The sequence below is a fragment of the Lygodium microphyllum genome, chromosome 17 (genome assembly GCF_053477565.2).
Source record: "Lygodium microphyllum isolate KBCC chromosome 17, Lygodium_microphyllum_v1.1.10, whole genome shotgun sequence".
In the NCBI taxonomy this organism is placed as follows: Eukaryota; Viridiplantae; Streptophyta; class Polypodiopsida; order Schizaeales; family Lygodiaceae; genus Lygodium; species Lygodium microphyllum.
In genome coordinates this window covers 76,528,675-76,543,766 of record NC_141151.1, presented here as the reverse complement: position 1 = coordinate 76,543,766, position 15,092 = coordinate 76,528,675, and the positions used below count along the sequence as shown (strand labels likewise).

The 15,092-nt window shown below is 41.0% G+C and overlaps 1 protein-coding gene across 2 annotated transcripts; it reads right to left on the bottom strand.

Annotated features, from left to right (window-relative positions):
• Positions 1 to 203: 203 nt before the first annotated feature.
• LOC148022055 (receptor-like serine/threonine-protein kinase NCRK) lies at positions 204 to 14,766 on the bottom strand. Of its 2 annotated transcripts, XM_087697665.1 has the most exons (12): positions 13,649 to 14,766; positions 13,138 to 13,260; positions 9,049 to 9,236; positions 8,781 to 8,976; positions 8,010 to 8,267; positions 7,461 to 7,702; positions 4,163 to 4,462; positions 3,807 to 4,043; positions 2,939 to 3,181; positions 2,454 to 2,795; positions 1,730 to 1,794; positions 204 to 1,476 (listed from the first exon to the last, which is right to left on the bottom strand). In XM_087697665.1, the coding sequence occupies exons 1-11, from the start codon at positions 13,725 to 13,727 to the stop codon at positions 1,768 to 1,770; spliced, it is 2,235 nt and encodes a 744-aa protein (XP_087553791.1). In that variant the 5' UTR covers positions 13,728 to 14,766; the 3' UTR covers positions 204 to 1,476; positions 1,730 to 1,767. The 2 variants fall into 2 exon arrangements, with proteins under 2 accessions (XP_087553791.1, XP_087553790.1); XM_087697664.1 differs by lacking the exon at positions 204 to 1,476 and having other exon boundaries at positions 1,501 to 1,794; positions 13,649 to 14,765.
• Positions 14,767 to 15,092: the final 326 nt, after the last annotated feature.

Below are 15,092 nucleotides of genomic sequence, written 5' to 3'. Positions count from 1 at the left end.
ACAAGTTCTACTAGCCTCACACCCTTAGAAGAAAAAATTGGCCGATAGAAAATGTTTTACTTTACACATGGCAAAGTTTTTGGGTTAACAAAAATTTACATAAATATTTATCATTTGTTGCTTTTAAAGAATAAAGAAAAGATATTTCGATGCCCTTTCACCGCTGCTAGTGTAAACATCCATGTTAGACCTCTTCTAGATTGCTAAAACTCCTACCACCTTAGTGTGAACTGGGCCTAGGTTTTTGCATCCTTGTGATGTCCTTGCTAAGACTCCTACCACCAAGTGTGAACCCTAGCGTAGGTTTTCTAATCCTTGTGATATCCGAGCCACACGAGAGGTTTTTGGACATAGGTCTTCCTTAGGGGGTGCCAATACAAGATTTTGTAATATTTAAACATAGATACTATCACACAGGAAGTGGTCAAATTCTCAACAAGAGAGGAAGGATCCGCACACCAGTTTCTTGTGACCAAATCCACCACCCACTTAAAATGAAGAGACAATGGATATATTGGCTGCAATCTATCCCGATGTCTCACAGATGAATACATTTGACGTGTCGTACATGTTTCAACAAAGTGAGCAATATCCTTATACATACCCTGCCACCAATATCTTTCTTTGATCTTTGCAAAAGTACCCCAAACACCTCTATGACCAGCCCACAAGCTTTCAGGAAATTCTTGCATAACATTTACTTGTGAAGCTCTATCACCCAAAACTCGCAATGGCATACCCTGTTTCTTTTTAGCATGTTTCCGTATTAAGTATCCATGTTTTAAGAAAAGCCCATACGCTTTCCTCTTAATTTTCTTAAACTCATCATCTGACCATTCATCTCTCTTTATTAATGTACTGAGGTATTGGCCAATTCTTAGCCACTCTCCTACATATTTGTCTTCCAGAAACACTTCTACACAAGATGCAAAACATGTAATATAGCTGTTCGTTTGTCTCAACACCCATACCCAAAGGCTAACCATGAATGGCTAGTTTTGTATTAAAGGCCAATGACACCTCAAAAAACCATTGATTCCTAGTCTTTCGTTGGAGGCCAACCATTGAAAGATGGCACCTCAGAAACGTCTGCTTCTCTGCCTGAGCTGACAATCTTACGCATGGGGCTCATTCGCTGTGCTGCTTGGAATATCCCTTTTCCTTTGTATCATCACCCAATGCAAATCCCTCAATGCTGGTGGTTATCTTCTTTTCCTCATGGGAGGTTATAGTTGCACCTTATCTGTACGTTGCTTTGGAAACAATCCTGTCTCAGACAGTTGATCCCTTGCGACAGGAAATTCAATCATATCTTGCATGTCTTGTCATAAAAAGCTTGAATCCTCTCTCAGAGGATACAATTACACAAATTTCAATCCTGTCCTGCAGTTTGTTCCTATAAATCATATCTTGGAAATCCTGTCTTGCTTAACACTTCACACTTCTTGTGCCAGAAAGTAGGTACATAAACAGGAGCTGAGAATAACAATGTGCACAAATAAAGTACACTGTTAGAAGAAGCAAACTCTGTGCTTAAATATTAAGAGAGAAGAAATTTAAAATTTGGACTTTTCCTTTTTTTAATTTTACATATTTTGAGGGAGCTTGTGTACATTCCTTTTGCATTTCTCTTTTTTGAAGTAGTGGTGCATTTAGTCCTGGTTTAAGAAGCTTGCATTATGTACAGAGTGATAACCGTTACAAGTTTCTCAAATTCTTGTGTCGTCACCTTGCAGGAGACTTGCCTCCAGATGTCCTGTCAGCTACTTATCTCGATGGGCTTGGGATTTGAGCCTGAAATATCACAGAGAGCACGTTTGAAAATCATTACCATGTGCATGTCTGCACAACAGTGCATCCTCAAATACTGTTTTTGAATCAGACAGTCATTGAAGCACATCACACACATATGCTATGTATCCAAATGAGGTGTGTTTTAATAAAGTTCAGAAAATGCCCTCTATGCCAGAGTTATATGCAGCCATTATAAAAATAAATCCTTTGACAAAATTACAAAACTGAGGTTCAACCAAATGCCTTAGATAGCTGAGGTGTGATATCTCAGATGCTATAGTCAGTACAGAAAAGATAGTACTTGGAAAAGTTGGTTGGGTTCCATATGATCAAGTCATATGGATCCCAAAGAAGTCACCTAGTCAGCAGCTAGTGCTACAAGCATTACACCTGTGTCTGTACTATTTCAAACAATTTTTCTGTTAATATTAATGCATAGTAGAAGCTATACGTGCGTAAAAGCATACAGATAGATAGACATCTTAGCTTCAATTTGTTTTGAAAAACCAGATTTTGTATTATGAAGGCATGAAACACCCAGCGGAAAACACAAATGCCATGCTCAACTTTTAGCAGCCCTAGACCGACAAACTAATGGAAGACATCAAGCTGACAATAGTGACATAGAGATACTCGAGTAAAAGAAATCTAAGCCATACCACCAATCCATTGTTCTGCCAAAAGTACTCCAGCCGAGGCTTTACAAGATCAGCCTCATCTTCTGCAGTTCTCTTTTTCGTGTCGAAGGCTATCATGGCTGTAAACTTTTCCAGATATTCTGCAGCAGACAGAGAGGTTGAAGTAAAGGAGTGTCTTGTTAACTCTCCTTTTTTATGCATCATTTCCTGGTCAACGTCTAGGTTGAAGGTCTGTCTATCACACCATCTCTGAGACGATGTTCTGAATGGATCACCCACATCTATTGACACTGGCACACATGCAGAACACTTGTCGTCTCTGCTGAAACTGTAATCATGAGCCCAAGAGAGTAGCTTGGGAACCTACAGAAACAAACACCAGCTGATTTATGAAGTCATGAAAAACTCATTTCGGTTATCCACATAGTAAAAGAGTACAGAGTCCAAAAATGTCACGACTTGTTTAGGCTATACAATCAAGATTCAGAACTCTTGAAGGAAAATACCTGGTCTCTCAGTTCCAACAATGGCCCGAATTCACTCAGCCTTACACTATTTTCTGGAATCAATGTGGCAAGAACTTGCACAACAAAGGTCATGGTGGGCCTGGATTCAGGATCCATCTGCAAGCATAGCCATGCCAGATGTGCCATCTTCTGTACATCCTCTACAAGCAAACCCTGATGATGCAAGACAGGGTCCACCAGCTCATTTACAAGTCTTGTGGTGTTTCGCAACAAAGGCAGGGCCTGCAAGTCAAGTCAAATCCAGTTTCACACCAGTCATTATGCTAGCTAAGCTTTCACATTATTTTAGCCACTTTCTTAAGCATAGTAGAAAACTTGCAGATTTCAAACAAATTGTCAGAGGCATGACAGTGAAACAAGCTTAACAACCAGAGTTCAGAGGAAGGGCAATTGCTGAAATAAAAGACTTCAGGACGTTGGTGTAATGTGCAACTATGAACAAAATGCAATCAAAGTTCAAACGAAAAGGAAAGTAAGGAGCTTTCTGCAAGCCTTATACCAAGATATGCCACACTAAATCAAAAGTTAAGGCACAGCACATCACACTAGATCAATTTAACGGCCAGTCCAAATGCCCTTCTAGCTGTGTCTATGCAAACCTTGTGCACACTAACTCAGCTTAATAACCGCCAGAGTCCACAGGCAGTAAAACAGATTGATAAAATTGTGGGCACTTAACAAGAAATCCCTTCAAATGAGAGTAAAAAATTGTTTGCTGAGCTGCAGTAGATCCCTAGGCCCGTGATTTCCCCGAGTTCTAAATATGGGGCAATAGTAACTAACCTATAACACATCGTTTGACAACAGTAACTTACAAATAACACATTGCTTGACATTAGTAACTTACCCATACAACAAGGCTTCCTTCCTTTGGTGTTAAGCTCTTATCAACAGGTTTGCGCCCACTCAAAAGCTCCAAGAGAACCACCCCAAAACTGAAAACGTCAGATTTAGTGGTAGCTCTGCCCATCATTACATACTCAGGGGCAAAGTAACCAAAAGTTCCTAACATTTGTGCCGGAGAGGTTGGACAGGCATTACAGTCCACCTCCTTAATGATTGTTGCCATGCCAAAGTCTGCAACCTAAAGGAGCAAGAGGATTGCCCACCCACGCACCCAACAAAATAAATAAAGACAATCGTAATGACATACACAATCCAATAGATTGCCATCCAGCATAGCATTTTAGAAAGACAAACTACCTTTGCCCTCCATTTAGAATCCAGCAATATGTTGCTGGATTTGAAATCTCGATGAATGACCCTCGGCTCAGCTGCTTCATGAAGATACTCCAGTCCTCTTGCTGCCCCCAAAGCTATTCTCAAACGAGCAGACCAGTTCAAGGTTTCTTTTCCAAATGTTTGATTTAAATGCTCCCTTACATTGCCATTGGGCATAAACTCATAGACCAAAAGTCGCTCTACTGCCAGACCACGTGTTTCTATACAGTACCCCAACAGAGGAACCAAGTGAAAATGATGAAGTCTAGAAAGCAGCTCTACCTGTCAGATGCATAAACATATTATTACCTTGAAACACCCCTCTCTCTCTCTCTCTCTCTCTCTTAAAGGGTAATTGTATTAATCACAAAGAATGTACAACAGTCGCATGACGACTAGCTGTCACACAAAGCAACTGAAGTATCCCTTTGCCAATGGCCTGAAGGGCTAGCTAGTTTAGCTGGTTTACATCAGCAGAGTGTGTGTGTGTGTGCGCATGCGTGCGTGTTTCAGGGTGAGTTCGAATCCTAGGCACAGCTCAGTCCTCATCTGCCTCACCCATATGACCCATGTGGGGCGCGGGGGTGTCTCGGCACCTTAATAAAATTCTCGCATCACAAAAAAAAAAAAGCAACCAAAAAAAAAAGAAAGAGGACTTGATGGCGTTCAACTGCCACTGAAGGAAACCTTGCAAATGATTGATATGGCTATGCATGCCAAAATGGGAATAAAAAATGAGATAGTCCAACTATACCAATATCCCCAAAAGCATAGAAAGAATGTGGCATGTCGAGAGGGCTGCAGCAAGTGGGAGACCACCCACCAACATTCTCCAAGAAAAGACTTTGCATTAGGAGGGATTGTATTGGATTGTATTGAGCCATTCACTTCCACCAAGCTTCGCCCTTGTGGAGACCCCTATAAAGAATTGCCCTTATCCATTAACCATGCATGATCCTTCATAAGCGTATAATATATCTGATTTGCATATACTCACTCCAAGATCGATTGATTGTTAATTTTCAAATCCTGCTAGGGGTGTTCCAAGTCCTGAGAAGCGAAGGGCTGCCAAACAAGCAAAGAATCCAAAATTGTTGTCCATAGATTATGATGCCCTCTAGGTGCATGAAAGTTCCTTCACATGGAACGAAATGACTGCTAAGTAGTGCTTGAGGACTCTAGCACATCAACTATAGAGAGTAGGCGAAGTCTGCTGACCATCCTATTCGACTGGGAGCAAGCTTCTTATTTTGCATCCCAAGAAACAATTCTTAAAGCAGCCAAAATTTTAGCTGGCAAGGAATTGGCTGACAGTTGATTTTCTGGGGGATGCCAAGAGGACTTCTTGAGGACCCATTGCAAAGAGCAGACAAGATGAGTCAAAAATGGAGAGGATTTCAGTCATATGGGCTAATTAACATTAAGCACATGCCACATGAGGCCTGAATTCGAGTCTTGCCATGCAAAATACCCATCTCTTCCAGAAAAAATCTAGCAACAGCAGACCTGGGGCTGCTTCCCAACAGAGATGGCATTGAACTAAGTCCATTGAAGGGTTGTCCTGTATGCCTCCACATCTAAGATTGCACCATTCCCCATTCATTTACTGTACATGTATGATCCCAATCTCTCTCTCTCTCTCTCTCTCTCTCTCTCTCTCTCTCTCTCTCTCTCTCACATAGTGAGTGATTATATTGTATCAAATGACTAAAAGAGTACAAAAGTGACATGGGTAAAGAGCACAAAGAAGTAAAAAAATACAAAAGTCAGGGCAGGTTCACTGAAGAGACCTCTCTCTCTCTCTCTCTCTCTCTCTCTCTCTCTCTCTCTCTCTCTCTCTCTCTGTTTCTAGATTAACAAAATCAACCAAGAAGTGGTGTACACTGCCATATTGTCTCATCCAGCTTTTTTTTCCAAGAAAAAATTTGTATTAATAACAGTTCAGAAGAAACCCAAGACATAAAATACAGAGTGCTTAAGGAACCGTGTAAGGGACTATTAGTTAACACCAGCTTATTATTTCTAAGTAGCTCAAAAGTATTGCTGAAGAAAACAAAAAGACTTATGCTTACAGTGCAATTGTTGCTTATAAGCTGCCAAGAAGCCACTTTCAGTCACACATCCAACAGCAAGACTTCAGATTTCTAGCAGCCAGTTCCACCCAAGTGAGGTAGCCCACGTGTTTAGTGGTCATTCTTGTAGGGGCATAACTCAATTTAAGTTTCTACGCATTGTAGTTTATGGCCATATGACGAATAGGGCCTGTGCACAAGTAGTTGGCCAGTGGATATACATAGCCAGCGGTCCAAGACAAGCATACACTTAGAGTTTAGGCATGTATGACATGACCCATTATCAGTGCTACTGATAGATCAGGGCATGCCTCCTTAGAGTGGAATGGAATCCAAGTGTAGCACAATTGGATTTGTACAGACTACGGCTTGGCCCAGAGAACTCATTGTGTGTTCACATATTTCTCATGTCATTGGTAGTAGAGCAGTTGCAAGCTCGAGGGAGGAGGCTATGGCCAGCTTGCAAAAGCTCTGGAAGCATCACCCTTGAAAGAAGAATGCGGTGCACTATCATCAGGAGTAGCAAGCATGGCTTTTGCTGCCCATGCTAAACATTCAGCATTACCATGCCAAGGAACAATCCCATGACTCTCCTTGCCAAGTTAAGCCAGCCAAATGGTTGGAGATCAAGCACCTATCATCATCAAACCACCACAGCAACCTCTCTAAACAAGCCAAATGCTGCCACCCTAGTTGTGTGGACAGCCATTTAGGAGCTGAAGGACAGAAAGAAAAGCTTCAGCATCATAGCTTGCATTCCAAAGTTACTAACAGACATTGTATTTCTGGTGATTGATGTAAAACTTAATCTACTACTATCCTCATTCACAATTTTAGGAGCAAAAAGCAAGAAGCTCTGTATCTTTAGCATGGATAATGGACATCTGAGCATCGTTTGCATTGGATAATTTCTTCTAATGTGTTGGTATTTTGTAGTAAGCAAGGAATCCTCCATCTTTAGCACGTAAGACAAACATCTGAGCATTATTTCACAGCTAAGTGTGTTGTCACACCCCCCCCGCCTCCCCTTTTAAAAAAATCACTTATTATTTTTAAAAAAAAAACAGAAGAGAGTCCCTCTCTCCAAACGTATAAATGCATTGTGCCCCTACCTCAATGAGATAAGAAATAGATTCCATTTATTTACCTTCATTTTGAAAATAAGAAGATTGAAATCTTTCTAGCAAACATCCACAGAAAATACAAACCTCCAAAAGAAACTCTCGATCAAAACCGACTCCATCTGTGGTAAGTCTTTTTATTGCAACATCTCTGCCATCTTTGAGACAGCCTTTATAGACACAACTACTTCCACCTGTACCGATGATATTGGCCTTGCAGAAACCTTGGGAAGCTTCCTGTAGTTCAGTGTAAGAAAATTGCCTAGCTACTGTTCCTAGAAGAGGCCCGTATCTGGTATTGATTTTTAAAGACCGCCTTCCGATGCAACCTGATGGGTAGACAAAGAGTGAAATAAATGAGCTGTTGACTTTTTAGACCCCCGGGGAGAAAACAGAAACAACACATATCAGCTGAATGATAACATACAGAAACTTTACTGTATACACACCTACAATTTGTAATGTCTATCCTCAAGAGAGACAAAATGATACAGGTATAATCAGATTCAGTAACGTGTAACTTAATCTAGAGTCAGCATCACATGAATTTCCATAGAAACAAAAGATATAGGTATGGTCTGTAATGTTTAACTTATGCTACACATCAGATAAATGGAGTGGAGATGCGAGAAGTACCTGTGCTTCCACTAAAGCATGTGTTGTCATACACCTGATACCTTTCAGTCAGTGTATTCTGATGATTTATTAAGGTTCTAAAGCCACTGGAGTTGCTGTCTTCCTCAAACCAAAGCATCGTTTGCCTTAGGCTCTTCCTTTTATATAGAAGGACAATAAGGGAGGCTAACAAAAAGGCCACCGTGATTGTGGCACAGAGAAGAAGAATTAGCACCAGCAGCTTTCCATCAACTTTCTTCGGAGTGGCAGCACCTTGACCTGCTGACAAACTGCATCAGCACAGTCTCCCCCTTGCGCAACTATCAGAGCACAAGAACATTTCTAAAAAGGGCAACCATGAACCATACATCTGTAGTTACATGTTCGTCAGAATGCACATTGCTCGTATAATACAAAAGGAAGAGAGAGGAACAAGGAAGACTAGAGCACCAGGATACTGCAACACAAAGGGCAGTCATCATAGGTATATATGCACATTCAAAAGTATGCACATGTCAACGAGAATTCTCTGCTAGAATTAAACATGAATGATGCATCTCTAGTCATGTCTGTGCATTCATACGTCTGGACGTTCACAAAAGAAAGAGAGGCTGTGTACACAAAGAATCATTAATCACACACAATTTCCATAACAGAGCTCCTCTCATGATTAGCAGACAGGCATGAAAGATAGGATTAATCACACACAATTTCCATCACAGAGCTCCTCTCATAATTAGCAGACAGGCATGAAAGATAGGATGGACAGGAATGGGATTATACTACTCCCACCTGATTTCTCGGAAACACTTTCCAAATACAGCAAGGTCCAGGGTCCAACCACGGAGTTCTTCAGAGTGTCATTCTGAGTGCTGTTCTTTTCCAGTAGCATGTTTGCAATTCTATCCCTCGACTCTTGGTTTTGGTCGGTACAGATTATGTGAAGGTCGAGAATCACACTCCCACTTCGCCTCGCTCCAGGAATGACCTGAATCTTGCACTTCTCAAAAATAGGAATCAAATCCATTGCAAGAACCTGAAAATGGACTCCTTGCCTTACCTGAGATGGAGAAAGCTGCAGGAAGGAAGCCAGGTAATTCAAAAATTTATTCTCTATGCTTGGTGTGTAATTGGAAAGGCGCAACTGCAACAGTCGTATAATGACATACAAGGAGCTGAAACAAACGCAGCTGTTGTTGCGTTCGACAGACTGGTCCAATATCTGGCCAATAGGGCAAAGAGCACAGCCTGCATGGTTCAACAAAATGTCTCATTGCTCAGTTTCAATACAAGATGAAGACACTCTATGCAAGTCTCCATGCCACATGCAAGCAGTCTCGTCTCAAAATGTCTCCATAGTGATTCAATTCTACTCTCCATATTCCAGATACAATGGTGAGCTACTGCCCCCCCTCCTTGGAGAAAAGGGAAAGCCATCTGACACAAATGCATATCTTGCAAACACTATCATGCATACTAACAATCCCAGACACAGCATTCTGTCGTGACCTTGGCCATGTAGTCCCCATGGCTGCTGCTGCCAATATAACCTTTCAGAGAATTTTGTGGCTCCTCTCACTGCAATAGCATGGAACCACAGAAACCATATTCCTTTAGAGGTGCAAGACATTCAGTCAGCGAGTTTAGGCTCTTAAAGGTGGATTGGAGGTGCATATGGTTTCTGTGATGTAAGCTCAAGACATTCTGCATTGGGTCACAATTTCTTGTACAAAAGAGGAATCGGTCCAGGTTAATGGGAGCAATGAAAGATTGTGTCAAGTTAGTGATGGGTTGTCTCTTTGATAACTAATCATTTTCTCTAAATGTAGATGAATATATACAAGAAACATCAAAAGTCAAAGTGAGCCTGAACTGCAGAGAATCAGGGTGCAGGTGCTTTGGATGCCTGGTTTGGGGATACTATAGTTGACACCCTCAAGTTGCAAACAAACACTATTATAAAAACTAGGATATTTACAGACTAACACTATGAACAGAACTCACTGTAAGGACATTAAGAGTTTACAGCTATCAAGTGGACAGACATGTCTCATTGGCAGTTCTCTGATCTGGGAAACTTTGAGGGGTTGTACAACTAGAAGCATTCAAAGATGCAGGACAAAGATGATTAACTAAGATGGCAGTCCTGGTTACGCTTGCTTAACACTATTCTTGTTTCTAAAATCATCATAACAATGTAGACATGTCGTGAACCATGATGTCCTATTGAGTATGGCATGTCCTTACTCTCTGACAAATGAATGTTGGATAGAAGCCTTTTAGATCATCTACATACGAGAGAAGCTCCTCCACTTCGAGGCCTTCTGCCTGTACAAAAAGAGGTAGACAATGTACTTGCCACTCAGTGAAGCTTTCAGCTAGGAAGAAAACTGCTAGGTGAATTTTGGGTGTTTGCCGTTGGAACCTAGAAGAATAATGGCTTGTGTCCTATATTTCTCAGGAGTGCACTACTGGGCATGTTGGAATGTTTTTGCCTTTGGTGGGCAACCGCCACACTTGTTCTTCACTCAGATAACCGTTGTAACTACATACATTTTGCTTTGAACAAGTGAAGTCAACCTCCCTTGCAGTAACAAAATGAACACTATACATGCTATAGAAAACACTCGTTTTACAAGATAGAGAATGTATGCCTGGAGGACATCCAGAATGATTTCCTTCTAGACAGGGGCTTTCCTAGAAGGAATGTAATACAAATTGCCATGTTATTTTCCTGCAAACTTGATGTGGAAGAGCATAGGAAAGACTTCAGTGCTACATTTCTAAGGTAATGGCTGCATTAGCTTTGGCAGATATTTAAAGACATCACTGCATTTTATGAAAATGGATGATTGGGCTTATAACTCGTTTTTCTTTGTGAAAGAGAGTCGTAATCAATTATTTGGCAGTTTGAATCCAGCTGGTGCATGTATCAGCTTTGATGACAAATCAAAGCTTTTCCCTTATAGTGAAATAATTGTGGCTTGAAAGTGTGATTCCAGGTCACAAAATATCGTTCTTCCTTGCAAAAGAATTGTCATTTATCCTTTGGGCTCTTTCTTGGAAAAATATGTATTTTGGCAGTTTGAATGCCGCTGGTACATACATTAATTTTGATAACATATTAAAAGTTTAGATAATTATCATGGCTTGAAAATATACTGACACTTTCTTCCATTATCAGCCACATATAGTTTGGCACTACAGCCCTCCGGACTGGTTATTCATTCAGGCCTTGTAATAAACTTTCCCCTTGTTGTATATATTTGGTGATGGAAGTCCCTTACAGAGCTGTTTTATACTTTGTATTTTGCCCTGGGATACTTTGTCTCAAGGGGATTTATTAATAGTAAAATTCTCGTCTCTAATTAAGCAAAACTGCTACAAACTGGTTGATGCCTACATCATTGATACACTTTCATCGAATTCCAACTCTGGGTGCAGTCAAATAATTTGTGTATGCAGGTGTCTGAATGCAGGTGGTTTACATATCAAGCAACACAAATCAAAGCTTTTCCTTTGCACAAAAAGATTGGCATATTAATTGTTGGCTTGTGAACATTCTACTGTCATTTTGGCTGTCTCTGAAAATAGCCTTCAAAGATGCTACAGTATGTGAATCTGCCTTTGCTGGTTTGATCCAAGAAACAAAGCAATAATGATATGCTGCAGGTAATGGAAACATTCCGGAATTATTCGACACCCCCGAGATCACCCTCATAGTTCTAACTATCATCACCCTTATAATTCTAACTCTCGTGTCATCAGCCACTCTCAGTGGAACTCCTACAGTATCTTAAACCAAGCAGTGGAACAAAGTGTGTTCCCTGAAGAACAAAGTGTGCTTCCTGAAGGGGCACTGGTAAGCATGAGAGTTACTCTTAAAATGAAGCCTTTGATCAATTTGGACTGTGAAGAGCTAGTGATAAGTGATAGTGGAACCAACAGAGTGGCCCTGCAACTGCCTCGTGAGGGATCTCTGATAGCTCTTTAAGCTAGGAAATCAGGATTTTGTTACAGTGAAAATGTGTTATATTGCTCAAGATGTCCTCCCTTGCTAGTCATTTTTAAACAGCATGAAAATGACAAACGGTTTTTGATCCAATGCCTGTCTACCTTTGGAAGCAGCAGCCTTGAACTGTCTGATATAACAAATGAGAAGCTAAAACCTCTGGTTAACCTTGCAAGCATGGACAATGGAGTTGGAAAAACAATAGAATGGCATCCTTCTATTAAAGGTTAGATGCATTTATTCAGAGCTAGCCATACTAAGAATAAGCACTGATTGAATCGCTCTAAATGTGTTGCCATGTCTATCTTAGTGAAGACTATCTAGGCAGACACATAATTAAGGTCATTAAGATGTTCAACTTAATCGAGACATAACATACCATTTTGTAACGTTCAACTGCTCCAAAACCGATAAATTCATCCAAACCTACATATTACTCTGGAAAACATGACCACATGAGCTAGTCACAATATCAAAGCACACTTTCAGCATTTCTGGAGCATCAACGCCACAGTAATCAGCAGCAAGGGCTCTCTGGCCATAGTCCCAAATGTGTTAATTTTAGACACTCGCTATGCTTGACAACAGGTAGATGCCTGAACAGCAGGGTTTCAGCAGAACTCTGATATTTTGGGTCAGACCCCTTTGGAAAGAAAAATCTATAATGTCGTGACGATGTACAAATGACAAACTTCATCAGATATATGGCTTTCCAATGACTTAGTCTAACCAATTTCGCTAGGTCATGCAATACATGAAGGCCCAAGATACCTTCACCTCTATGGCATGAACCCGGAGAGTTCATGGTACATAATTGAGGTGACTGGCAAATTGTCAAGGTGTGATTTGAGGATGTTGATGGGATAAACCTACGAGTATTCAAAGTTATGACTGAAACGTTTATTCTATGTGAATCGTTTGGAACAAAGGACCTATCTCGAATTTGATTTCAAACAAGGAAGTATTTCAAATTTGACTTTGAAGCAAGGCTCTATCTCTCATTTGACTGTGATTGCAGGCTGCATAAGGTTGGCATTTAAAAGAACAGATACTTGACCAAAAAAGGCTTGCACTGGTTCACACGTAAAATCTGGGAATCTGGGCATCATTCCAACTGGTGATCCTTTTGGCCCATACCTGTTGTGCACCTGCATTCAGTGAAGCCTTGGTTCTCATCACCAGTATAGACTTGGGTTCCGACTGAACCGCCTGCTTCGCAAACACAAGGCCAAGTCCCATTCGGTTGGCTGGTGGAGATTCCTGCAGAACAAAACGAGAACACAGCCATGAAGCAGCTTAGTGCTCTTCGGACAAGCACTCAAATTGCTGTCTGAAAAACCCAAGTTCCAGACTCTATTCAAAGAACATTTCCCATGTGAGAAAAGGGGCTCTTTTCCCTTGCTTTTCCCTGTACTGTTCAACGTCATGAGCTTCTGCTCGGCAGGGGCCGCATACCTAGTTAGGTGGAGCTGGGGGCAGGGAGCCACCAGCCCGAGGGTAGGTGATCCCTCCCAATAAGAAGCTCATGACGTCGTCAGTAATTCACAACGTGAAAATTATAGTGGGAATTTGCCTTATAACTTCTTGTGGTTTACTGTAGTTCTAGACTCCATGAACTGTAGGCAGAAAAAGCAATCAGAAGTTAAACCTTGCGCATAGATGCTGCTGCTAGAAGCCAGAAGGACCAAGAATGCTGCCAAATGATAGGCTTCCTTATACATTGTCATCCTTGCAATTAGAAGAAATCAAGCTGGAAATCCGCTCTTTCCAATCATTGGGTCAATCAATATCGCCCCCCTGATACATCGATGGACTGATTCAATGCCTCTGAACATCCTGGCTCTGCTAATGGCTTTGCACCCGCACTCTGTACTCTATGATCCATTTGTGCGATTGTCTCCACACGTTGAATACTTTGCCAACTCACAATGGCCTCAATATTAAGGTCAATGTGAGTCTTCTCTAGCCTTCTAAAACAACCCCTCTTTCCTCGTCCGGTTGCCTTCTGCATGCACAAGCAACCCACATTTGCCTGCAAGATTGCCCTGATTGCTGGTCGTATAGGAATTTGAGTGCCGCAGCTATCAAACTGTGAAAATGTTGTCTGATTACATGGAAGAAGAAGAAAGAGGCAAGATTGCCCTGATTGCTGGTCTTAGAGAAATTTGGGTGCCATAGTTATCAAACCGTGTAACTGTAGTCTAATTATTTAAGACGAAGATGCTGGTCTTAGAGAAATTTGGGTGCCATAGCTATCAAACCGTGAAACTGTAGTCTAACAATAAGGAGGAGGAGGAGGAGGAGGAAGAAGAAGAAGAAGAAGAAGAAGAAGAAGAAGGAAAAGATTCAAAAATGAAGAAATCCCCAAACGAGCACAGGGGATTTCACAATTGCCCAGGAAATGATGAATCAATCATGACTCTCTAACGAGACACCCCAACTAAAAAGGAAAAACAGAAACAGGGGATTTCACAATTGCCCTGGAAAATGGGAGGAGTGCTGTAAATTGATTAAGGGGCAAAACGATTGATGGGAACAGCTATCATAAAACCCAGAGTATCCATGATTAGGACCACCATAGCCGCATGAGAAGAGAGAAACAAGAGAAAAAACAAACCACTGTTCAAGCAACAATGATGGGTCTCCTGCCTAGTGCTCTGTGCCACACACACACACCATGCCTCTCTCTAATGCTTTCTTTCCCATCCAGACCCATCCTGAAAATGACATTTTTGCCCCCTACTCTGCATGATCGATACACAATTTGTCCGTCTTTCTCAATCTAGTCTAGAATATTAAGTAAGTAACATTTTGATCTTCTTTTTCTGTCAAACTCTGCACGTTTGACAGGCTTTTTTATGCTTTCTAGTGAAGGATAACGGCAGCACTTAGCGCAGTAATTTAGCTTTTAATCAGAAAAGACCTGCTCAGCTTAGAATCTACGATACCTTTTGTCTTTATCAAAATCTACAACTGAGTTGTTTATGTAACTTGTTTATTTGTCAAGTTTTATGGTCATTAACTTTAGAAACCAACAAAACAACAGTACATGATGTGATGGATGATCAACGGCTCAATATGAATACTAGAAA

Coding starts and splice junctions, on each gene's coding strand:
- LOC148022055 (XM_087697665.1), bottom strand. CDS start 13,727: ATGACAATGTATAAGGAAGCCTATCATTTGGCAGCATTCTTGGTCCTT. Junction 13,261..13,648: donor CAGCAGCATCTATGCGCAAG/GTTTAACTTCTG, acceptor TTTGTTCTGCAG/GAATCTCCACCAGCCAACCG. Junction 9,237..13,137: donor TGAATGCAGGTGCACAACAG/GTATGGGCCAAA, acceptor TGAACCATGCAG/GCTGTGCTCTTTGCCCTATT.